The sequence below is a fragment of the Taudactylus pleione genome, unplaced genomic scaffold (genome assembly GCF_031769625.1).
Source record: "Taudactylus pleione unplaced genomic scaffold, aTauple2 ptg000006l, whole genome shotgun sequence".
Classification (NCBI taxonomy): Eukaryota; Metazoa; Chordata; class Amphibia; order Anura; family Myobatrachidae; genus Taudactylus; species Taudactylus pleione.
In genome coordinates, this window is record NW_028284409.1 from 27,019,843 (window position 1) to 27,047,398 (window position 27,556).

Here is a 27,556-nt window from a genome sequence, read left to right on the forward strand (position 1 = left end):
AGGTTTTTCACATTGGTCAACCACCTGAGAGACTGTGTTGTCTCTGGTGATACAGTAACGGGTTATTCAGGTTCCAACCATTACCCAAGATGTTTAACAAACATTCTGGAATGGAACCTTGAATATTGGATAAGTTTCAAATGAAAAGATCATCTTCCCTAACAGTTTCATGCAACAAAGAACTGAAGGACTAGTATGTCAAATGCTGGCACTTTTGTGTATTTCACTGGGTTACAGGAAAGGGCAGTCACAAACCAAGTTTTTACTGTAGACTGCTTCAGTAAATGTAGTAAATAGAGTAAAAAATAAATGGGAATCAATATCAGATTATTTTTTTTTTCCTTTATATAACGCAGACAGGGCAGTGTTGCTGTCAGTGAGCGAATACAAAGACATTCTCAGTCAGCACAGAAGTTTGAGATAAAGAAATTTGTTGAGGATTACAATTTGTTCCTTGGTGGATTAGTGCATCTGCTACAGTTTTACAGGACAAATAAATCCAAATCTCATTTTGCTTTATATACACCACCTTCAATTCATGTGTTTCGAGGACTGAGTTTGAGAACAACTTTATTAAATTATTTGTAACCCTGTACTAAAAATAAATGTGTTCGAGCATTGGTTATCCTTAAAACCTGGACTAATACAGTGACTTGAGGACAGAGTTTGTAAACCACTGAGTTAACCCATTCAGGTGGTTGATACATTTGTCCTATTCTATTCTGAACTTCAGTCTTGATGGTCTTTGGATTCTCCACTAGAGAACTGTCATATGTAACTGCCCAACTCCTATCTATGGAACATGCTACTGCTTGTAGAGACTCCAGCAATGTATCTATATGCTGCTTGATAAGTCTGTAAATATGAGTTAGGGAGAACAAAAATGGTATTGAGAAGCTTGAATAAAGGTTTTCTACATAGTCAGAGAATTCACAACATATCCCGCCCAAAGTTTATTCATTTAGCTCTCCCAACAGAATCTGCAATATAAATGTATTGATCTGTCTGTTTGTCCGGTTATGTATTCGGACACCCCTATACCAATTGGGATGAAACCACCGCAAGGAGGTCTAGTTGGATCCTGTCCAGGTTTGGGGTTAGGTCCCAGTCAGACCTCCCGTTGGTGTACGCTGGGCAGAACTTTGTGCAGTGGAACCTATGCTGGCCCTTCCACTGGATGGATATGGACGACATCACAATATAAAACTTAGCTTGACCATTTAAATCTGGGCAACGCCGGATACTTCAGCTAGTGACAAATATTTATACTTTTAATGAATGTCTTAGAGTTATAGGGATAGAAAAAGGGAAAGGTTTCTACTAAATTGCCAGTGGCACTGATGTCTCACGATGACAAACTCTTTAAATGTGTTACAACTAGACATTAATTTTGAACACTGAATACATTTTATTAGTGGACAAAAAAAAAAAAAAAGTAGAGGGTAGTAGAGAATTTGTCTTTAACATCTTCAATTCCATTGTAGTTTCAGTTATTGGTAGCTTACGTAAATAGCCTTTTGGTGACATAGATTGCCTCTGCATCAGTTCCACAGACAAGGTAGTCTCCCAAAACATCCAAACTGTTAACAGATAGTGTGGAACTAGGTAACAAATTGGTAATTTCTAGGTGTCCCTTTGTGGGATCATTGCAGAGCCAAGTGGTCATTAATGATTGGCTAACATTCTGTCCAGCAATGCTACGTGACAAATGGGAGGTTCCCCTTCCTCCTGTGAAGTAGAAAAAAATAAAATAAAAAAAAATCAAAAAAAAAAAAAATCACATAAATACCACACTTAATCTACTAAAAGTTTGAACAGTCTCAGGTTGATTTCATGGAAGACAAGATATATATTGTTCTATCTAGCTAAATAAAACTGAGTATTCATTCATTTTTTTTTTTCTAATCAAAACAATTAAAGCTTGCGGGCCACAGTATGGGTCGTCAAAGGTGTGCAAGTCCTACACCATACGTATTAATAGTAATTAATTAAGCAGATTGCTTTGGCCTTTTACCCTTTATGATCATTTTCCCATACTGAACTCCCAAAAGAGGAGGGTACCCTCCCAGAACTTGGAGATTCAACAATAGAGACTGGAACTTTCAGACTTTGGATAAGAGAAATTGCACACATTAGAATTAAGAAGGATGCCAACACCGCTGTGAATATTGAACCCATACACATCTGGCCTTTTGGAGACTGGAACTATAAAAAAAATTTAAGAAGGTGCCTTTAACTTCACTAGTTCCCTGTGGTCTGAATCACATTTTATAGGTACTAGAGCTTCAAGACTACATCATTTTTGGAGTTTCTGCTTCATATTTGTGAACTGTAGTGGCCTTCGCTCTCTCTAATGTCAAACTGCAAGTTAAAAGAAACACTTTCAGGGTGTTTCCATTTTTTATTGCATAAATATGAGTTACTTAAGGAAACAAGATGGCCAGGGGACATGCAGCTTGTTTGTTTTCAACAAAAATGTAAACAAATTAAAAAAAAAAAAAATGTTCACAGAAATGAACCGCCATTGCATTGCTGGTTTTGGCTTTCTCCCAGGTTAGCATTTTCTTTCAGCAAGATGAGGACCAGGCTCATGCATTCACATATGCACAAGACTGGTCCGGAAAAGCGATAGGACAGGTTACAGGCTTCTCTGATGCATATATGCGATCTCTGCTTCTAACAGCAAATTAAAATGCACTTACAGTATTGTAATACTATAGTCCTAACTACAACAAAATCACTTAATGCATCATTTTTAGGAGTATCTGAAAAAAATATTTCTACATATACACACACATACATTGATTTCATGGTCATCTGTAATAGGAAAGAAAACATGCTCCGAATAAGGCAAAATCCAAAACTGTAATAAAATCATATATCCTGATATGCCTAAAGTACTTTTTTTTTAAATGAAAGACACTTTCTAATACTGAAGAGAATATTATACCTTGCTGCTAATCAAACCACAATGTCATCCCAATGTCTAGAGAAATTAGATCCCTACTTTTACTTACCATGCAAAAATGGCCGTTCCAGAACGTCAGTTGATGCATCCCAATGCCACAGAGAGCCATCCTCAGAACATGTGAATAAATGATCTGGTTTCGAAGGGTGAAAATGGACCTCCCACACTACATAAAAACGCAAAAAAGCCACGCAAAACAGGTTAGCAAAAATAGTTACATTTTGTTCTAGGTTTTCTTGTTGATTTATAAAGCTAAATGTAAAAAGGAGCGAATCAGCAAATTAGCAGTCAAATTCAAACAGCAATTCTTAAACATACAATACAAGCCTGTGTTTGCCCTAATTAACATTGCCACTTTAAAATCTGACTTCCAACTCTCCAAAATCTTAGCACTTTCAAAAATCTGCTTCCTATTACAATTCACACATAGTGTCTGTATATAGCCTATTTATTTCATTGTATATAAGCTTTAAAATTATTTTTATGTAGGTACATAAAAGCTTTAGGTTTGCTATACTGCAACATGACAGACTGCCAACTTACTTTCTGCACCATGAGCATTTAGGAGTGATATCGGCATCTGGCTTTGTCTAACGTCCCAAATACACAGCATGCCATCATGACCGCCTGTTGCTACAACATGCTGCTGACTTGGATGTCTGTCTAAGCAATGTAATGGGACCCGCTCATTAGTTCTGAAGAGGAAAGACAAGACATAATTTAGATCTCTATTTTATACATAAATCAGCACAATAAATCTTATTTAAAAAGTTAAAAAGGAAATTCTGACTCTTAACGAAGTGGTTTTCATTAAATATATTGGGTCCATACACATTTTGTTACAAAAAAAACAAACAAGCACTTTAGAACGTCTTGAGGTGCATATTCACTACGCGATTAAACAGGCCGATTGAACAATAACGACATAGTTATCGTACAATCGCTTGTTAATAGTCCGCAAATCGGGCAATTTAATGTCAAAAACGACCAGTGATGCCGCGCCCGCTGGTCGTTTTTTACATCAATCATCACCCGAACATGCTGGTCAATCTGATGACGTTGTCAGTTTGACCATGCTCGGGGATGATTGCTGGACTTATATTGAACGACTGACTGATCGTTCAAGTGTAGTCACATTAGACTGTGAACCGACTGCACGATTACAATGTCGTAATCGTGCACTCGTTTCTCAGTCGTGTAGTGGATATGCACCTTTGGAGTAATGATTGCTTTAGGCAAAAGATACCTATGGGAGCCTTAAGCTGCATACACAGGGAACGATTTTCCTGAACGATAACGTTAAACGATAAATCATTCATATCGTTAATTTTTATGCAGTGAACCATTGACCAATGATGTGCGTTCCCGCATGAATGATAACTATATCTTTCGTCGTCCATGCATGCAGGCCAACTTGGTCGATATCGTCAACTTTGCCTGTCCAGAGGTGTGGCAGGATGACTCACTGAAAGATATCTTTGAATTATATCTTTCAAGTCGTTGGTGGTACAGATCGTACTGTGTGTATGCAGCTTTAGAATTGCCTAGCCTGCAGCCTCCGGCTTCAAACGCCTTTCTGGAGAGTAATAGGGTCAGATGGATTTTTCTGCAATTTTGTACCAGGCAATTTGATCATGATTACGTTTGATGAAAGCACTAAAATTGCAAAAATAAAAAAATATTATTATTAATATATATAAATAATCATAGATATATTTATACCCTCCGTAAGTTAACGGGTGCTGCTGATTAAACATCCAGCGGCACTAAGTGTTAAAGACCAACAAGACACAGTGGTTTCAAATGATCGACGTTTCAATTCAAGAAATACATTTTCCTCAAGGTGCTCACAAATGACACACACATTTATATACCTTACCCCAGGTGTATGACCGTCGCACACTGAAGGTCCATTCCAGTCAAACGAGACTACAGGCGAGGCACGTCTAGCTGCCCAAGAAGTGACCACTGACAGGGTGGAATGAGTACACACCGAGGCAGGGACAGGTAGGTGCACCACAACATAAACGTGGAGGATAGTCAAACAGAGCCATCTGGCCAAAGTCTGCTTAGTAGCTGGCCAGCACTGCTTGTGTCAGAGGACAAAGAGGGAGTCAGTCTAACTCAGCGGTTTTCAACCGGTGTGCCGTGGCCGGTTGTGAAGTGTGCCGCGGGGCTGTCAGAGCCACCGGGTACATTTTACTGTACTTCAGCATCCCGGGCCGCTGAGCTCCTCTGGGAGACTCAGGCGCGACCGGGTAGTGACCTGCAAAGACGCGGCGGCGTGACATCACAGGTCACGCACGCCGCGTTGTCCACTGCCCTCCAGCCCGCTCTGCCAGCCAACGCCCTGCGCCAATCAGCCAGCCCGCACTCTGTCCAGGCAGGCTCTGCAGCCTGCCTGGAAGCCCACCCGCATGCGATCCTGCTGCAGTGTGAGTGACAAGGGGGGAAGAAATGTGGGTTTTGTGGGGACCAGACTTTTCTTCTTCATGGGTACCAGCCATAGTTTATTTTTTCGTGGGCACCAGTCATGTCATTTTTTTTTTTAGTGAGAATCAGCCATTTATTTGCCTATTTCGTGGGGAACAATGTGTTTTGTTTTTTGTTTCTGTGGGGCCAGCCATAGGTTTCTTTTTCTGTGGGGAGCAATTCTGTGGGGCGCAATGTGGTATGGTTGTTTTTTTTGTGGGGAGCAATGTGGGATTTTTTTTATGTTAGGCCAGCAAATGGGATTGTTTTATTCTTGTGGGGGCCAATGTAGTGTGTTTTTTATTCTTGTGGGGGCCAATGTAGTGTGTTTTGTTCCTGTGGGAACTAATGTAGTGTGTTTTTTCATAGTCCGCGCACACCGCATCGCCGGATAGTGTGCCTTGGCAATTTTAAAATCTTGTGTAGTGTGCCGCGAGTTAAAAAAGGTTGAAAATCACTGGTTTAACTGAAATCTCTTGTTCTGTCTACAGCAATCAAAGTATGTTCTCCAAACACTGGAGAGTCCTGGCCGAGGAAGGTTTCCAGTCGTGAAGCATGGTACAAATGACAGAGGGAGAACCCTTAGCTTTCAGGACGGAGGCACAGGCCCAGAGACAGACGCTGTGGAGCATTGTTAGAGAGATCCAAAACATCCATGTACCAAGACCTGCGTGCCCAATGCAGAGCCACAAGGATCACGGTGCCACCTTCCAAAATCATTTTGTGGAGAACCCGCGGAATCATTGAAATTGGAGGTAAAATGTACATGAGTGGGAAGGTCCACCGAATCCCCCAGAAGAGCTCTCGGGTCCCTGGTGTGCTTGCAGTATTGCAGCAGCTTCTGGTTATGTAAAAATGCCATCATGTCGATGTCTGGCAGGCCCCAGCAGAGAACTAGGAGCTGTAAGACATCTACGTGCAGGGTCCATTTGCTCGTTTGAACGCCCTGGCGGCTTAGAAAGTCCTCCTCTCAGTTTTGGACTCTGGGGATGTAGACCACTGAGAGCTAAACTATGATGTGCTGCCAACTAAAGAATGCGACACTCCACTGCTCCGCGACTGCGGGTGCTGCGCTGATGGTTTCTTTTTTTAAATAAAATGGATTTAAATTAAAAAAAATAAATAAATCTTAAGTAAACAGTTTCAATTTTAGATGTTTACACCTTGTTTTAGTAATACATCAACAATTTTTTAAGTGAGAACAGTAACAAAATGAACACAGTAATAGAATAAATATACACTAAGCAGTTGCACGCAGTTCTTTGAGTCAAACATGTACAGTACATGTCTTTGTCCACGTCCTCAACAGAAAAGGCTCTGTAGTATGCAACCAGCTTAGCTGCTTTTTCATTTCCCAAACCGTTGTGCGTTTTGGATTGTACAAAACCGTACGTTGAAAAAATCCTTTCAATTCCTGCACTTGATGAAACTGCGGTGAACATTTGCTTCAGAAGATTTACTACAGAAGTGTCTAACTGAAGCTGAGCTGCGTAGGACATCCACCAGGCTAGAGGAGATACTTGGCGTAAATTGTCCACTTCAAACATGTATGGTGCAAATGGTTTCATGGATGCACGAAAGTTGGTGATGACTGGCATAATTTGATGATTATTGGCATGAGCAAACTCTATAGCAGTCTCAATTTCAGCAGGACTAAGCTTTTTTCCCCCTGTACCTCGGATCAAATAGATTAGCCAGCAAGTGGGCATCTGTGAGTGCAATTTTAGCTCTTGCCAACTTTACTACATTGCTGTGGTGTCCAATCTATTCAAGATCATCTAACAGCTTCTTCCTCACTTGTACGACCTCACTGATTGTGCAGTTGCGTCTTTGTGCACGATCCAGGGCTACAGCTACATCATTTGATTTAAAATAGTTTGATTTAAATCGTGTAACCCTGCCAGCTTATGCTTGAAGAGGTTGTGCTAGGCAAAGAGCTCTGAGCTCCAGACTATGGATAGGTAGTCGGCTCTCCCTTGCCGTTCATCGATCCTGAAACGTCTGATGACAAGCCACTACACCCCATTCCCAAAGACTTGCATCGGTAGTGAACAGGTCCCAGTCCTGGATTCAAAAGGGGCGGACCTTGTCCATGTGGGACCGGTGGTGCATCCGCAAGAGAGTGACGGAGCTCCTGAGGGAGTGCAATTACTTGAGACTTGATATGCAGGGGGGGGGGGGGGGGGACGGGGACGGAATCTCGATTTGTATCTCACCGGGCCAGAATCTCGATTTGTAAAAGGACGGGAGTGAAACTGCATACTCTACTCGAAGGTCAAGACCAGAGAGCCAGCGACCTGCATGCAAGAGTGGATCGACACATGGTGACTCAAGAAGCAGCAAACTTTGGCCTGCAAGGACAGAAGCTTGTCCTTTGGAAAGAATACTTGCAGGACCCTGGGAGTCCAGAAAGGCTCCTAAATGTAGCAGCACCTGAGAGGTAATTTCCTCCCGTGAGACTGTAGTAAGTTCCCTGTGAGACAGATGTGGTCCCTTCGCACATCTGGTGACTGGGCCAGGAAAAGTAGATTGTCCAGATTGAACAGTATATCCTGACTCCTCTGCATCGGAGAGGCGCTACCAAGACCTTCGTGAACACACAAGGAGCCGTCCAAATGGCAATGAAATTGAAACGTTTCCCCTTTCACTGCAAACCTAAGAAAGCAACTGGTGACTGGCCTGGATGGGAATATGCAAATAGGCATCCTTGATATCCAAGGAGACCATGAAGTCCCCCGGTTCCAGAGCCAGAATCATGAAGCTAAGAGACTCCATACAGAATTTCTGAACTTGGAGGTACCCGTTAAGCGACTTCAGGTTGAGGATGGGTCAGAATGAGCCATCTGGTTTCTGCACCAAGAAGCAGTTGGCATAGAAGGCTGTGCCTCTCTGGGGCGGGGGAACTGGGATGAGAACACTGGAGGCCAGAAGGGTGCGGATGAACTCCTGCAGCTCTCCTACTTTACCTGTGAAACTACACATCTGAACCAGGCGTCAGTTATAGTCAACATCCAAGCATCGGAGAAAAGTAGGTGGCCTGCCATGCTGGGGTTTCCTAGGTGGAGGCTTGACCAGTCATGTAGCAGACTTGTCAGTTGGCTTGGTAGCAGGTGGTCATCTGGTAGACCAGGCCTGCTTACCTCTGGACTTTGAGCCCTTGGTAGTAGAAACCTGGAACCTGAAGAAAGACTGACCTTTGGTCTTACCCTGTGGGCGAAAGAAGCAAAACTTAGAAATTTGCGACCTGTGAGCTGCCGAGAGAAGGAAGGAAATCAGTCCTGGCCTAAAAGAAACTTACCAGGGAAGAGCTTCAATGGCCTTCTTTGAGTATGCATCAGCACGCCAGGTTCAAAGCTAAACAGCTCTCCTGGCTGCCACAGCAGAAGTCGACACTTTGGAGGTGAGGACACCAGTGTGTCGAAGCTGGATGATTGGCTGAGATCAGATCTTTGAAAATATCTGAAGATGCCATGTTTGTGTTGTCTGCACGTTGCCATCTGGCGTAGTCAGTATATCATCGTGTACGGCGCTATTTTAGTGTGGTGTACATCTGCCGTGTTACTGCACACTGTCTTAGTCTTCACCTAATTAATGCGCACGGATACACATATGTATTTAAAGACTTTATACATATTTAAAAACACAAGGTTTGGTCAGTGCTGGGAGACAAGTCCTGTGGACATGTCTGTGACTAGTAAATGAAACACACACATACTGTGAGGTGCAGACGAGTGTTTTGAATGAACCATTGTCTTTAAGTCTGACTAGAATTGTATGCCTAAAGGAACTAGCATTTAGCTTCCAAATAGCCTGGAGAGGCCTTTGACTACATTGTGATTCCATCAAGTATCTGCTGGCCATCTCTGATCAGAACATCTCCATTGTCTGTCATTTTTGAACTTGGTTCAGACAGAAATAATATCAATAATACCAGTTACTGAATAAAGCTAGATATAAATATATTAATATATGTGTATATATAAATCCATGACACTGATTATATATATATATACACATACATACACACACACACACATACACACAATGCGTGCACACATATACACAGTTGCTATTGTATATATAAATACACAGCACATGTTTGTGCTGTACACAACTCCTGCACACAGCGCACCTTTTACGCTGCGTGTAGACGCACAACACATACTTACATATAATCATAAATATACACTCACTCATAAAAGGTGCCTTCACATTAAATTAAATATTAGAGGTTTTAGTAGCATATAATTAGATTGTGAAATATATGTATATGATATTTAAGGTATACAACATGGTAGACATGGCTAGTTTGGTACTAATTTTGCACTATGGGCATTTAAACCCTTTTAAATTTTATTGATGTGTTCACTAATTCTAATTTTGAAATTGCTGATAGTGCAGTCTAAGAGGTAAATTACTCCCTGTGTATTGCAACTTAAATGTTGGCTTATTTTAAATAAAGTTGCTTTAATATTTGAACAAAATTGGTCAGTGGGGTATGTGGAATTACTGTTCATATTTCTGCAACCTACACAGTTGTTGCAATGATGGAATCCCTTCTTTACCAATGTATTCAGTTCCTTCTTAGGTGGTATCAGCTTTCTGTGAGGATATTTTTATATTTATAGTTAGTGCCCCTCTTCTTTGTACAATTTTAGGTTTAGCCAAAATGATTATTTTAAAAACTCCATTTGTAGAAGGTGTCAGTGTTTGTTAAAAATTTACTCTAATCCTCTGACGTAGCTATTGTATTGAGTGATAAACAGTGCTTATTGTAAACTTTTTTTTCGTCTCCTTGTACTGGATTCAATTTTCTCTTTTTAACATCCTAACTTTATTTAGGCATTTATCCAGCGTCCTCGGTTCCTTTCCAGAAACCACTAGCACGATTTTGTGCGTCGCACGATGAATCGTGTCGTTTTTAAGTAGGATACGATCCGATGCGCGCTGCATCGTATGATCAGATGTGCAGCCCATATTATCCGTCGTATTCGTATTCTGATCGTGCCGTGAATTTCAGCATGCGATGCATCGTGCGTCCGAGTGCCTGATGCACGCATGGGGAGATCTGTGATGCATGCATCTGTCTTTAATAAAACAAAACACAGATGCAAGGATGGTTCAGTGAGATCCATCCGTACATCTGTGTGAAAAAAAAAAAAAAAGGCATGCAAACCAAAAGGGCAACCAGCCCCGGGCTTTTAGGGACCCAGTGCTGGTTGGGAAACATACGGGGGACAAACGACATAGGGGTCTCCCATATGCAGGCACAACCAGCACCGGGCTAGTCAGAGCCAGCCCTGGTTGCCAAAATATGGGGGACCAACGACGTAGGGGTCCCCCATATTCTGTGCAACTAGCACTGGGCTCTGATCCAGTCCTGGTTCTGGAAATAGAGGGGAAAAAATGCATAGGCTCCCCCCTGTATTTTCCAGAACCAGCACTGGACTTTGTCTAGCAGGGGGCTAATGCCACAGCAAGGGGAGCCCTTTCACCAGGCCCCCCACCCGAAGCATTTACCCCTGACCGCTAGTCAGCCCAGGCCAGTGATCCCTGGGGAGCCCCCAAATAAAGGGGTCCCCCCCTTCAGGGCACCCCAGGTTGATAACCCGGGGCTATCCCCAGCTCCCCTGGGCGGTGGGTGCCGGGATTATGTGCTGTAGTGTAAAAAAAGAATAGTAAACATTGTCTTTACGAGTAGAATTGCAGGTCCCAGCAAGCCTCCCCCGCATGCTGGTAACTTGGAGAGCCACAAGTACCAGCATGCGGGGCATTAAGGGCCCACTTGTACCTGTAGTTCACCTGTAAAGAAATGTTTGCATAACTTGACACAAATAGACTTCCCATCAATGTGCTTGTTTGTTTGTAGAATTCATACGAATATCAAAAATAGTTGTAATCTAAAATGTATTCAATACTGCTCTTTAGGAAACTCATCCTTGTAAGGGGATGTAGTTATGTGACTGGCGGCCGACCGACGCCGGAATGACAGCTAGGGATTTAAGACAGGCGTTAAGATACAGATGCCAGTCATAATCCCGACGCTGGAATGCAGAATGACACAGGCCTGAACGAGGTAACTACAGGCGCCCGTCCTCTTAGCCGCACGGGATTAGGGTTAGGCACTCCCGGGAGGGTTAGGTTCAGGCACTCCCGGGAGGGTTAGGTTCAGGCACTAACGGGGGGAGTTAAGGGTGAGGCACCCCTAAAAGAGGGTTAGAGTTGGGGGGGGAGGAAATGGGGAGGGTTAGCTGTACTTACCCCCGCTGTCAGGATTTCCTCCCATCGCTCAGCCGCTGTCGGGCGGGATATACAGCCCCATTCCCTTGTAATGGTGCATACACACAGTCAGATCTGTCAGACGAGCGACAAACTACGAACAGTAAGCGACGAGCAATTTTACCACGAATTCATGAACTACGAACGATTTTTGACAGTTTTAAAATGAATGAAAATCTACCAAATCTGACTGCAAAACACATCAGATGTCAGATATTGTTATCTGACAAACAGGAACGCGCATTTGTTCATCGTTGTAAGCACACATCAGATTTTCTTTCAGATATGAACGATTTTTAAAATAGTGATTGTACAAATCTGCAGGAAAATCTGAGCGTGTGTATGCACCATAAGACTGCTGTGGTGTCCTTGATATACAGTGCATCCGGAAAGTATTCACAAGACTTCACTTTTTCCACATTTTGTTAGGTTACAGCCTTATTCCAAAATGGAATAAATTAATTTTTGTCCTCAAAATTCTACACACAATACGCCATGACAACATATAAAAAGTTTTGAGATTCTTGCAAATTTACTTAAAAAAAAAAAAAAAAAAGAAGAGAAAAAAAAAAAATCACATGTACATAAGCATTCACAGCCTTTGCCATGAGGCTCAAAATTTAGGTCAGGTGCATCCTGTTTCCACTGATAATCCTTGAGATGTTCTTACAGCTTAATTGGAGTCCACCTGTGGTAATTTCAGTTGATTGGACATGATTTTGAAAGGCATGCACCTGTCTATACAAGGTCCCACACTTGACAGTGCATGTCAAGAGCACAAACCAAGCATGAAGTCCAAGGAATTGTCTGTAGACCTCTGAGACCGGACTGTCTCGAGGTACAAATCTGGGGAAGGGTACAGAAAAATATCTGCTGCTTTGAAGGTCCCAATGAGCACAGTGGCCTCCATCATCCGTAAAAGGAAGTTCAGAACCACCAGGACTACTCTTAGAAAAAAAAACGAAGAGCTCGATCCAATTAGGTGTGATGTGCCGTTGCAACGGCATTAAGACTCCGGCAACGGCCTGGTCAGCACACCCTTCACAGCCCGGCATGCCACTGAATTCGCCTGAATTTGCTTGCTGCCCTAGTATGGCCACTGTCGCAATGACTCGCACACGCGAGTACATTGCACCCAATTGGACTGTGGGAGATCTAATAAAGCTTTTGATCTGGAGGTAGGCAAAATGCTGGTGATATGTCAGACCATATTTTTCCTGCAATATAGAAAAGGGGTAAATCACTCCTCATGGGTCAAAGACATCTGCTGTTGTCCTTATCCCTTTGGTTTTTAATCTGAGGAATGTAAGGTTTTCCATTCCAGGTGTAAATAGGTGGTTACCCCATAAAGAAATATTGTTTGTTCTACCATGGTTTCTGCTGAATTTTTTATTTATATTACACCAAGCGGCGTAGGTGTCGTGGAACATAATAGTATTCACTACATTCAAGGGGACTCTCGATCTGGGCAAGTGTAATAATACATTTGGAGAAAAAGGTGCAAACGCCGCCGAATTTAGATCATAGATAGTATACGTGTATCTCTCAAAGATCCAATCTAATATATATTGGAAAAAGACTGCTTGTGTGAAACTTTGAAGGTCAGACAATTTAAAACCACCATGTGATCGTGTTAATTGCAATCTAGCCTTTCTTCCTCTCCAGATAAAGTTCAGGAAAATATTAGATAGTACTTTAAAATCTGATCTGGTTAGACAAATTGAAAGCATTTGTATAGTATAGGAAAGTTTAGGAAAGATAATGGATTTTATCATGGCTATTCTGCCTATAAATTATAAGGGGAGAAGCATCCAGCTATCTAGCAATTTAGTTAGAGCTGTAATTAGCGGTGTAAAATTGTCTGAATATAATTTTTTCAATTGGAATGGGAAATGTATTTCCAGATATTTAAAATGGTTTTTGACAACTTTTACTGATTGTAATGATGTCAGTTCTCCTGTTAAAGGTATAATTTCCGATTTAACAATATTTATTTTGTAGCCTGAAAAGCTGGCAAAAGATGATGTCTAGAACAATCTGCAGTGAGTATGCTGGATTTGATAGAAACAACAGGTCATCCGCAAAAAGTGCCACACGGAGATCTATGTTCCCGAGATTGTCTTAGTGGAATTGCCAGTGGCTCTAAGGCTATGGCAAATAATAATGGGGATAATGGACAGCCCTGTCTGGTGCCTCTTTGTATGGGAAAAGGTGTAGAGAGATAGCCATTCAGGAAATCGGTGATGATGAATCAGTGTAGATTGTCTTAATATATGTTATAAATTTATGAGGGAAGCCAAATTTCTCTATAACATCATAAAGAGGTTTCAAAATAACCATGTTGAAGGCTTTTTCAGCAACCAACGACAGAATGGCTTGACGTGGAGGATTAGGCATTTGATTCGTAGCCGATATTGCCGTCAGAACTCTACGAATGTTGACTACGGACGATCTCAGTGAAATAAAGCCTGTTTGGTCAGGATGTATTATATTGGGTAAAATTACTTTTATTCTATCAGCAAGAATTTGTCAAGATTTTATAATCTATATTTAAAAGTGATATGGGCCTATAAGAGCCTGTGTTGCTCATACCTCTTCCAGGCTTTGGGATAAGATTAATAATAGCTGAGTTATAATACAAAGGCATCATGTCATTATCTAAAATAAAATTAAATAATGTAGTCAGTATAGGGACAATTTTTTGAGAAAAGAGTTTATAAAAAAGTCAGCTGTAAATCCATGCGGACCCGGTGATTTTCCCCAATTTTAATTTCGTGATCGAGGTCTTTACCTCCAGCTACGTAATAGGAGTCTTTAAGATTTCACCAGATTGTGCAGATATCTTGGGTAAGGGTAGATTATCCCAAAAAGAACTATTGTTAACAGGAGGGTCAATAGATTGTGTGTAAATATTAGTGTAATACCGTTTCATAGTTTCAGTGATTTGTTCACTAGTTGAAGTAAGAGTACCATCAGGTAGTTTCAATGGATTAATTACTGAAGGAGGGTATTGATCCTTCAGCAGATTTGTAAGAAGTTTCCCTGTCTTATTACCAAATTTAAAACATCTATAATCTTTTCTGAAAGAGTACGATGCCTTCATTTTGAAAATAACGCATCATAATGAGATTTAGCAGTAAAGTATAAATTTTTGTTAGCGGGCGTTGGGGATATTGATAATTTTGAAATGTATTGGATAACGTGTTGCGCTACCAAATAGTCAGTAGCTACCTTTTTCTTATTAGCTGCAGTGTATATGATTTCACCTCTAACAACAGCTTTAGATGCCTTCCAAAATATTAATGGGTCCTCTTCTAAAGAGGATAAGTTGTTTGTCCTATATTCTTCCCACGCTGCTTCCACCTTGTTCTTAAATTGGAGTGTGCTAAACTAGACGGGTAACGCCCATATTTTATAATGTCCTGTATCCATATCTGAATGAAAGGTGAACCATAATAATGCATGGTCCAACATGCTGATAGGTTCTATAACAGCCTCTGAAATTCTAGTGAACAAAGTATTTGAAGTAAATAAGTAGTCTATTCTAGACATACAAACTTGGGTGGCCGACATACAGGTAAACTCCTTGTCTATTGGGTTAAAGGTTCTCCATAAATCTTTTTAAAAACACTGGTATTCCAAATTTAGGTGGTTTCCCTCTACTTCTTTCTGGGTGTTGCTTATCCATTTGTGTAGAGGTGATCAAGTTGAAGTCACCACAAATTATTAAAGGCAAATTAGTATAAGGTTGCAGTATAGCCATCAAATTTTGGAAAAATAGCTTGGAAAATACATTGGGCGCATATACATTACAGAGTAGAAGGCGTTGTCTAGCCAACTTAACTTCACAAAGAACATATCTGCCTTCAGTATCAGCTACCATATTTATTAATTCCATTGGTACAGCTGATAAGGTTTTTTTTTTTTTTTTTTTTTTTTTATTTAAATGGCACAGGGGAGACTGAACCAGCTTAGTGAAGTATTTCTGTAATCAATTCAGTCATCTTATGTACAAGAAAATATTATAAATATATATATACATACATACATACATGCACACTATATATATCCCTGTGCTGGTTGCGCTAAATACGGGGGACCCCTACGTCATTTGTCCCCGTATTTTGGCAACCAGGACTGGTTCTGAAAAGCCTGGTGCTGGTTGTGCTTAATAACCCTACGTCGTTTGTTCCCTGTATTTAGCACAACCAGTACTGGGACTCCAAAGCCCGGTGCTGGTTGTTTTCTGGGGGGCCACGCCATATTTTTTTTTTAAATTAAACACAGAAGCCGGTATCATGGATCTACCATATCAGAGCCTGCATTCTGTGTGCCACTACCTCCCCCGGGTCCTAACGCCTGCCCCGCCACCACCAGCACTGTCGCTAAAGCCCACTACTGTCCCCGGGTTCTGGCCGCAGCTGGCGCCCGCTACCCCCCGCGCCTTTCCGCCAGCTCCTGCTGCAGCTAACGCCAGCTTCTTTCCCCCGAGCCCACCACCGCTAAAGCTCGCAAACGACGGCCATCTTGGGGCACCCAAGTGAAGCCAGTTATTACACCTGCTGGAGGCTCCTACTGCGGCTACGCAACAAGTTGAAAAGTCCTATCTCTACAATGGCGCATTCTTGAGGTAATAGTTTCAAAATTGTAACTTTCTAAGTTACCTGAACCACAAAAGCATGTACCCTGCACAATAGCTACCTAATAAAACAAACCCCAAGTCTAAATTCCACCCCTACCCAGAGTTATACCTTCCCAAAAATCCGCCATAGGACTATAGCAGAAAAATGTTCCTAATTGAGAATATCAGAAAAAAAGTTAAATTTTAAGCTTTAGTTGCAGCCCCCTAAACACCCTAACCCCCCCATTCAGAATTCTCTATGGAGAATTTTTTTTTTCAGATGCAGCCTTAATATAAGGGCATGACCGTGCCCACTAATAAATATTTATATATATATATATATTATATATATATATGTATATATATATTTTTTTGGATGCAGCAGCGGCAGGGCGAGAGGAGGTGTGAGGAGGTTCCACCATTGAATGTACGGGGAGGAGCGGAACCAAAGTGATTGTTTCAGAATTCCGAGGGCACACTTGATAAAGTTATCTGTCGATTCTGGGATTCTTTTTGAGAACGAGTACACGTGGGCTCCACACTAAGACCCCTGATGTGCCTGTTTTTTAATTGATGAAGGTACTTGAAATACTTATCTTGAAAATTCAAATATTTCTAAAATACTACACCAGAGAGCGCCTTTTCTCACCTCATTTTTTAGATAGATATAGATAGATATATATATATAGATAGATATATATATATATATATAAATACATAAGAAAGACCCGGCACTCCATAAATCCCCAACTGGGTAAATGTCTGGCTCCAGGTGCCCTCAGTGAGGCGGAGACCACTCCCCTCTGTATAGTCCACAATAGGTACAGCGGCACTCAGGAGACTTCACAAAGAGCGTTTAATTATTTCGACGTTTCGGGATACGGAGACCCCGTCTTCAGGAACATACAGATAAATAACATACAATAACAGTGGTCTTAAATACCTGTGTCTGTGCTGAGAGAATGCAGCTGATCTGCCCACCTCCGGTAAACGGACCCCACACATCCGGTCGCGGCACCCGCGAACCGGAAGTGACGTCATCCACTGCCCGGAGGAAGATACAGTCACTTAATAGTGCAACAACTCTCCTATGTGTGAATAATTAATGTACCATCAGCGCTAGCCAACAAATGGATAGCGCTATAAAGTGCTAATAATATGCTTGTGCAATGAAGTGAAAATGGAAACAGTGAAACATAAGTGTTTGTTAATTGCTTGCACAAAGGTGGCCACGCTGCCATCTTGTGGCCCGACCACAAAAATGCAAGACAATAATACATTGTGTAACCATATGGAAATATGAAAATATTAAAAAAAGGACAAACATGTAATGACCATAAAAACATAATACACAAATCTACAACATTATATACTAATGATCACACCTGTAATATACAAAAAATATTGCATATAGAAATGCCACCTCTTGTCTGTTAGTGGACATCAATGGTAGCAATGATATAACAATGTATATGTACATAAAGCACAAAGAGCACAGAAAAAAACCCCGCCAATATAGATCATAAGGCGACAAAAACAAATATATGTGCTAGTGTATCTGTATAATGGCTGGCGAGCTACATAAAGTAATCCTATAAACAACAAAAAGGATTAACTGCCCTATACATGACCCAAGCTGATACCTAATACACAATCCGCACCTTGCTAGAAACCAAGGAGACTCAGCATCATATCATAAAAAGTTATGTATCCCTAATGACTCATTAAGGCCCCTAGGGACTACAGTATCCAAACGGAAAATCCATTTGGTTTCCCTTTGTAAAAGTTTTTTAGATCTATTGCCTCCCCTAATGGACACAGGGATATGGTCTATAATGCGATACCTCAATGTCGCCATACTGTGTTTTAAGTTGGCAAAATGGCGTGCCACCGGCTGTTCGCTTTGTCCCGACAATAGGGCCGCCCTGATAGCAGACCTGTGCTGAGCCATTCGCTCCTTGAACTGACGTTCTGTCTTGCCCACGTAGTGTAACGCACATGGGCAAGACAGAACGTACACCACAAACCTGGAAGTACAACTCAGATTCCACTGTATTTTAAATTTTTTGCCCGTGTACGGATGGGAGATAAATTCTCCTGGAATCAAATAATTACATGTAGTGCACCCCAGGCAACGAAAGCAACCCTTCCTACGTTGCAAAAAACCAGTAGATTCATTGGTAGATGTTTTAAAACCAGTGATGTCAGTTTTGACCAACCAGTCCCTAATGCTTCTATTCCTTGTATAGCTCGGCATGATCTTAGATGAGTAAAGCATAGGTAATTCTGGGTCAGTAGAGACCAGTGGCCAAAATTTTTTTGCCACCTGGTTAGTATGCTTACTCTTGACACTATACTGATTAACCCATGGTATAACCTTGGTCAAAACTTTAGGTGCTTTGGGTGTCAATAGTTCATCCCTATTGAGTCTAACAGCTTTAGACCTTGCCTCCTGCAATAAATTCAGTGGGTAACCTCTCTGTAAAAACTTTAACATGACATCTAATTGCCTCTCCCTTTCCTCAGGTTTACTATTCACTCTGCATATGGGAGACCCCTCACCGTGGGGGATGGATGGAAGCTTTGATATTTAAGCAATGTGTTTCTATCTGTAGGTTTCGTGTACAATGAGGTGTAGCATGTTATTATCTACCTCTATCTTAATATCTAAAAAATTAAGCTGAGTGGTACTTTTGGTTACCGTGAATTTCACAGGGCTACAGGAATTATTGTGTACATCAATAAGAGCATCAAAACTTTGTTCGGAACCTGTCCAGAACAATATCAGGTCGTCTATGTATCTATAGTATAACAAAATGTTCTCAGAAATTTCTGTTCTACCAAAAAATAGATCGCATTCAACTTCCCACATGAACGAGTTTGCCAGGGAAGGGGCTACAGCAGAGCCCATTGCACATCCCGTGCGTTGATTGTAAAAGTGCCCATCGAACAAAAAATAATTATGCTCTAATGTAAACTGTAATAAAGATAGAAAAAAATCAATATCAGGGCCCTCGTATGTAGGATTACCCACTAATAGTCTTTTAACAGCCTGCACACCCGCCACTTGCGGAATGCAGGTGTACAAGCTTGTAACGTCAAGAGTAATAAGCAACATGTTATCTGGTACAGGGCCCAAGTCCACCAATTTCTTCAACAGAGCACTAGAGTCTCTAAGGTGCGTACTTGTGTCCTGTATACATTTTTGTAGACACGCATCTAAATAAATGGAAATGGGTTCACACAGAGAACCCCTGGCCGACACAATGGGTCTGCCAGGCGGTCTCTGCGCGTCCTTGTGGACTTTGGGAATCACATAGAACACCGGAACCACCGGATAATCAACCAACAACTTGACCAATATTTCTCTAGACAATATTCCAGACAAGGCTGCAGCTTCAAGCATGTCATCCAAAGTTTTTTTATATGTATAGGTAGGATCCGTGTCCAGAATACAGTACGTATTAATATCAGACAAAAGTCTTAAACATTCTGCTCTATAGTCAATGGTGTCCCACACCACTATAGAGCCGCCCTTATCCGCAGAGCGTATTACAATGTCCTCGCGTTTACTCAATGATTTGAGGGCTTGTCTTTCTTCATATGTCAAATTTTGATGGACCCGTTCATGTTTAGCCTCCATCGCTGAATCCAGCATCCTACAAAATGCTTTAATGGAAGGATTGTTCGACGGAGGGTCAAACTTGGATCTATGTCCTATTTTCAATAGCTGGGAGGGGATTAAAGATTGTGTGGCCGTCAGGGGATTTTTACCAAAAAATTCCTTTAGTTTAAGAGACCGATGTAGTCGATAGGTTCCAATGTAAAATTGACAACTATCAGGAAGACAAGTAGGTATAAACGTGAGCCCTTTGCTCAGCACAGATCGTTCAGCTACCAATAGTTCCTTAGTTGACAGGTTAAATATTAATCCCTTTTGTTCCTCCGTGGCCTGGCTCCTTGCCTGCCTCGTGGATTGCCCACCCCTCCTCGTTGGTTTTGTCCCCGGGCGATGGCACCTGCCCGGGTGCTGACCCCTAAAGGGAGCTCCCTGCCCGATGTATTGGGGGGAAGGCTAACAAAATCATCAACTTCACTAGCAGACGTGCTAGAATAACCCCCTTGTTCTTTTCGCCTTCTAAAAAACGGAGTTTTCCCCTGCTTTTTATTAGTATTTGAGGTATTATTCAACCAGGGATATACTCGGTGGTGCATATAGTCTTGTTGGACTTTTTTAAGTTTTTCCTTTTTATATTTAAGTAAATCATTGTTATAAGCTTCCATTTGGTTATTTAATTTATCAAGCCATTTAACAGAGGAATCTTCCTTTAATTTGTCAAGAAATTCCTGTTCGAATTTATCAAGTTTATCCTTGGTGTCATTTAATTCACGTGTTGATTCTTCAATTACTAACAGGATTAAATCCATTGAGCATTTATTTAGTACAGCAATCCACTTCTTGCAGAAGGGAATGCTGTACCGCCCAATAGTAGGAACGTTGTGAACTCTAAACCCCCGAGGGATCTGCTTATTCCTAAAATAGTCCGACAAAGTCCTGCCATGATACAAAAAATCGATTTGTCTCTTATGCAGTTTAAATAGCTCTCTGAATAATTCCTCATTGGAAGTATCCACACTAGTGTCGAACATGGGTTCCTTGAGCAGAATTTGATCAGCCTCTATATCTGAAAAACTAAAAGTCTCGTAGTGATCACACATAAGCATACTAGCAGCATCCTCCAAATCCTCCAGAACTTTAGCAGCCATTGCAGTACAACAATAAAGTGCAAGTGTGCTTGTATCAATTTCAAAATATTATAATCCAGGTGCAACCAAAAAAGAAAAAAAGGTGCACTGTGCAAACAAGGGGTATATCAATGTGTATATCTATACCACAAAACTGAAAAAAAAGTTTTTTTTAAAAAAAATATAAAAAGATGATATATATTCCAGAGAACAACAGCAGCAGCAGAAATTGCAAATATACTTGCTTAGGGTGCCTTGGTTCGTAACCACAGCCTCGCAGAAATGACTCCAGTCACCAATATGAATACATAAGAAAGACCCGGCACTCCATAAATCCCCAACTGGGTAAATGTCTGGCTCCAGGTGCCCTCAGTGAGGCGGAGACCACTCCCCTCTGTATAGTCCACAATAGGTACAGCGGCACTCAGGAGACTTCACAAAGAGCGTTTAATTATTTCGACGTTTCGGGATACGGAGACCCCGTCTTCAGGAACATACAGATAAATAACATACAATAACAGTGGTCTTAAATACCTGTGTCTGTGCTGAGTGAATGCAGCTGATCTGCCCACCTCCGGTAAACGGACCCCACACATCCGGTCGCGGCACCCGCGAACCGGAAGTGACGTCACCCACTGCCCGGAGGAAGATACAGTCACTTAATAGTGCAACAACTCTCCTATGTGTGAATAATTAATGTACCATCAGCGCTAGCCAACAAATGGATAGCGCTATAAAGTGCTAATAATATGCTTGTGCAATGAAGTGAAAATGGAAACAGTGAAACATAAGTGTTTGTTAATTGCTTGCACAAAGGTGGCCACGCTGCCATCTTGTGGCCCGACCACAAAAATGCAAGACAATAATACATTGTGTAACCATATGGAAATATGAAAATATTAAAAAAAGGACAAACATGTAATGACCATAAAAACATAATACACAAATCTAAAACATTATATACTAATGATCACACCTGTAATATACAAAAAATATTGCATATAGAAATGCCACCTCTTTATTGCAGGAGGCAAGGTCTAAAGCTGTTAGACTCAATAGGGATGAACTATTGACACCCAAAGCACCTAAAGTTTTGACCAAGGTTATACCATGGGTTAATCAGTATAGTGTCAAGAGTAAGCATACTAACCAGGTGGCAAAAAAATTTTGGCCACTGGTCTCTACTGACCCAGAATTACCTATGCTTTACTCATCTAAGATCATGCCGAGCTATACAAGGAATAGAAGCATTAGGGACTGGTTGGTCAAAACTGACATCACTGGTTTTAAAACATCTACCAATGAATCTACTGGTTTTTTGCAACGTAGGAAGGGTTGCTTTCGTTGCCTGGGGTGCACTACATGTAATTATTTGATTCCAGGAGAATTTATCTCCCATCCGTACACGGGCAAAAAATTTAAAATACAGTGGAATCTGAGTTGTACTTCCAGGTTTGTGGTGTACGTTCTGTCTTGCCCATGTGGGTTACACTACGTGGGCAAGACAGAACGTCAGTTCAAGGAGCGAATGGCTCAGCACAGGTCTGCTATCAGGGCGGCCCTATTGTCGGGACAAAGCGAACAGCCGGTGGCACGCCATTTTGCCAACTTAAAACACAGTATGGCGACATTGAGGTATCGCATTATAGACCATATCCCTGTGTCCATTAGGGGAGGCAATAGATCTAAAAAACTTTTACAAAGGGAAACCAAATGGATTTTCCGTTTGGATACTGTAGTCCCTAGGGGCCTTAATGAGTCATTAGGGATACATAACTTTTTATGATATGATGCTGAGTCTCCTTGGTTTCTAGCAAGGTGCGGATTGTGTATTAGGTATCAGCTTGGGTCATGTATAGGGCAGTTAATCCTTTTTGTTGTTTATAGGATTACTTTATGTAGCTCGCCAGCCATTATACAGATACACTAGCACATATATTTGTTTTTGTCGCCTTATGATCTATATTGGCGGGGTTTTTTTCTGTGCTCTTTGTGCTTTATGTACATATACATTGTTATATCATTGCTACCATTGATGTCCACTAACAGACAAGAGGTGGCATTTCTATATGCAATATTTTTTGTATATTACAGGTGTGATCATTAGTATATAATGTTGTAGATTTGTGTATTATGTTTTTATGGTCATTACATGTTTATCCTTTTTTTAATATTTTCATATTTCCATATGGTTACACAATGTATTATTGTCTTGCATTTTTGTGGTCGGGCCACAAGATGGCAGCGTGGCCACCTTTGTGAAAGCAATTAACAAACACTTATGTTTCACTGTTTCCATTTTCACTTCATTGCACAAGCATATTATTAGCACTTTATAGCGCTATCCATTTGTTGGCTAGCGCTGATGGTACATTAATTATTAGGAGAGTTGTTGCACTATTAAGTGACTGTATCTTCCTCCGGGCAGTGGATGACGTCACTTCCGGTTCGCGGGTGCCGCGACCGGATGTGTGGGGTCCGTTTACCAGAGGTGGGCAGATCAGCTGCATTCACTCAGCACAGACACAGGTATTTAAGACCACTGTTATTGTATGTTATTTATCTGTATGTTCCTGAAGACAGGGTCTCCGTATCCCGAAACGTCGAAATAATTAAACGCTCTTTGTGAAGTCTCCTGAGTGCCGCTGTACCTATTGTGGACTAATTATATATATATATATATATATATATATATATATATATATATATATATACATACATACACACACACATAAAGCACTTAAATTGGCGAGTGAATCATGGTATAGGTAGTTTTATGTATATTTTGTATTTTAAATATAGATAATTTTACCAATAGAAGCGTGCTCTGCTTTGTTCTGCCATATTAATTCTATGTCTGATTATTGTGTGTGCATATATATATATATAATATATATATATATATATATATATATATATATATATATATATTTTTTTTATTATTGGGGATTGCACAGTCTCTTTGGTATTTCTCTGTATCTGATTTTTGCAGTGACACAATTTTGTATTTTTCATTGTTATTCAGCACCTGGTTTCTTTATGGTTTATTTCTTCTAGAAGTGCCTTTAGTCAAAAGTCATGGCTTTTCTGACTTTACCTTTTATTTCTTGAAGGCTTGAGAAGGCTGACTAGATGGAGGAAAAGTCTGCCTGTTGTATTATCTTCCAGGCTTATTAATGTTTGCAACGCTAAACAACTGGCACGAGGAGAAGGATTACAAACACCTCTGGTTTTTTTCAAACAGAGGTTCCTACCAATGGTATTAGTCAAGCTACATTTTAAATAAGCGCTACTGTAGAGGGAGGTAATAATACAGATCTTCAAGCCACCACAGATGCCATATACCTAGCTGAGAAAGCAATGGTGTCCTAGAAAGTTTCACCTACGAAATCAATTCCCCTTTGCATAATTCAGATAATTTTTAATAAGTATTGTTAGTGAAACATACATACATCTGAAATTTTTGGTCCCACAATCTGACAGCTTTAGATATTAAGGCTATGGCAATACTGTACTACAAGCAGTGATCACAAGTACGCTCGTATTTTACTCAGTATGGCAGACAGGGGCTTCACTTTTAAAAAGTGGCTGGGTCCCCAGGGACTAGCTGTGCTGTGGATAATCCCTGACAGGCTGTCAGGGATTGGCCGCAGCACAACGTGTCCCTGGAGGCTGTGCCCGGTCGCCCTGTAGAGAAAAAAATAGCATTCAAATAGGCAACAGTCGCGAGCACAGATTGGCTCACGGCGGGCACCAGATTTGAATGATAGAGGCGCTATCTTTATAGGGGTGCAGTTTTATACCCGGGCTTCCACGTACAGCAGCAGCAAAAGGGGCTCCCCCAGCTCCAGGCACCATCACAGAACAAATACCGGTAATACCACTATTGACATTAACTATCCACAATGACAGATTTAACTGCTTTCTAAGACCGGAGGTCGGGATGCAGGTGCTTACATTACTGGCGCCGGAATCCAACCGCCGGGATGCCGAGGAAAGTAGCAGGGTTGGAGGGAGGGTTAGGCACCAAAGAGGAAGGGTTGGCATACCAACCAACAAGTGACGGTATGTTAGTCCCGTCGGGATCCCGACCGCCTGGGTACAGACTGTCAGCAATTCATTCCCAATCCCTTATATTAATAGTGCTGGTGATTTTATGTATGCAAGTTTATTCTGATTATATTAATACTGCTGAGGACTTTCTGATTGCAAGCAATTCTGCCCTTTGACCCTGGGGACACTGTTGCAATTAGAGAGCGTTTTCTATCTGCTGGAATAGATTTTTTATTGTGTGGCACAATGCGTAAGGGGCACTACTGCATTTCATAATGTGTAAAGGCCGGGCATTACTGCGTGGCATAATGTGTAAGATGCATTACTGCGTTATATGTGTAAAGGCCACTACTGCATGGCATAATATGTAAAGGGCATAACTGTGTTGCACAATGTGTAATGGGCCGCAAATACTGTGTGGCATAATGTGTAAAGGGCCTTACTGCATGGCATAATGTATTGTAAGGGGCACTCTACTGTGGTGTAACGTGAATAAAGGGCACTACCTTGTGATTCAACGTGAATAAGAGACACTATACAGTGATAAGCTAAAATAGACGTCCCCACCCATGGGCTGCTGTGCCCTGCATGGTACAGCATCTATTTCACACTGCAGGGAGAGCTTGGGCACACCCCCTACATTGATGAAAAGGGAGCGCATATCAAGGAGACATCCCCTTTTCCGAGTGACAATGCCCCTTTATAGGCGCGTACTGAAGGGTCCCTTTCGGAAAGGTGCCCAGCCCTATGCCTGCCCTAAAGCGAAGACTCGGGGATTGCAGCTGATCTCAAATATCTGCTATGATTCCCAGTACATACTTAATATTTACGTACCACTTCCGAAAACGGTTAATTGGGATAGAACGTACATATTCTTTGATGAATAAGCCACTTATTACCTAATGCCTTATTCACTATGGGATTTGTGTACAGTCAATCACATGTAGGATCATGGAGGCATTAAAATGAGTGTTATGGTAAGAACTTACCTTTGTTAACTCTCTTTCTTCGAAGTCCATAGGGTCCACAGGGAGAGCTTGGGGGGTATAGGTGATGGATCTGGAACTGGGCACCACACAGTTAAAGCTTTCAGCTCCCAGGATGCACTGGTTCATCCTCCCTATACCTCGCCCCCGAACCACCTCAGTTGGTAATAAGCCAAAGGCCGGAGAAGGATAAAAGAGAGAAGGAAGACTGGAACACAAGAATCACACACTCACAGAGAAGGAGACGGGAAACCGGTGACCAGAACAAAGCCCACATGAAGCCAGGTGTGTCAAGACGGATGCCCTGTGAACCCTATGGACTTCGAAGAAAGAGTTAAGAGTTAAAGGTAAGTTCTTACCTTAACTCCGATTTTCTTCTTCAGGGTCCACAGGGTCCACCGGGAGACCTTGGGGATGTCCCAAAGCAGTCCTTTTAAGGGTGGGGACGCTCCTGCGTTGAGAGGAGAATCCGGCGCCCAAAAGAAGCATCCTGAGAGGTGAAGGTATCAAAGGCATAGAAACTTAGAAAGGTCTGGACAGAAGACCACGTGGCTGCCTCACACAGCTGAACAGCAGAGGTGCCATGGCGAGCTGTCCATGAGGGGCCTACAGGCTGAGCAGTAACAGAAGTCGAAACAGGAAGGCCTGCAAGTCTGTGAAATAGTCATACAAAGCCATCTAGCCAATGTTTATTTATTTGTTTGGCCATCCCTTCTTGTGAAATCCATAGAGCACAAATAAGGAGTCTAATTTCCGAAGGGAACTGGTTCAGTCCACAGAAATCCTGAAGACGTGGATCACATCCAAAGAGGTCTCACCCTCCGAGAGGTTAGGTGATTGAAAGGCCGGGACTATAATTTCCTCATTAATGTGGAAACTAGTAACAACTTTAGAAAGGAACCCAGGGCGAGTCCGAAGCACAGCCCTGTCCTGGTGAAATATGAGAAAAGGGGAGCAACAGGAGAGCGTCCCTAACTCTTAAGTTGTGGATCTGGTAGCGGAGCAAGTCTACGTCTAAGTCTACTAAGTATGGGCCAGTTTGAGGGCCCTGTAGACAGCTCAAAGTTCCAATATATGTTGATTGGTAGGGTTGATTCGACCGATGTCCAATGGCCCTGAAAGGAGTGCGGACCGGTCACTACGCCCCAGCAGGAGACTGGCGTCAGTTGCTAAGATTACCCAGTCCAGGATACAATAGAGGTGACCCTTGGTTAGATGAGATGTCTGTAGCCACCAAGAAAGAGACAGACACTTCCGGAGAGCGCACCATAAACTGAACTTTGATCCGATGCGTTAACCCGTTCCATCTGAAGAGGATTAGCCTTTGCAAAGGCCTGGAATGGAACTGAGCATATTCTACCATGTCAACACCATGAATCCCAGAACTTGCATTGCTGAGTGGATCAACATTTGGCGATTGTGAAGATATCT

The 27,556-nt window shown here is 41.7% G+C and overlaps 1 protein-coding gene across 1 annotated transcript in view; it reads right to left on the reverse strand.

The window, feature by feature from the left end:
• Positions 1 to 220: 220 nt before the first annotated feature.
• The window catches only part of NUP43 (nucleoporin 43), a 78,446-nt gene continuing 51,110 nt past the window's right edge, over positions 221 to 27,556 (reverse strand). Inside the window, exons 6-8 of the mRNA XM_088451761.1 lie at positions 3,512 to 3,663; positions 3,018 to 3,134; positions 221 to 1,728 (exon numbers count right to left, since the gene is read on the reverse strand). Of these exons, the coding sequence (XP_088307887.1) occupies positions 1,502 to 1,728; positions 3,018 to 3,134; positions 3,512 to 3,663 (496 nt within the window). The 3' untranslated portion in view covers positions 221 to 1,501. The remainder of the gene's footprint in view (positions 1,729 to 3,017; positions 3,135 to 3,511; positions 3,664 to 27,556) is intronic.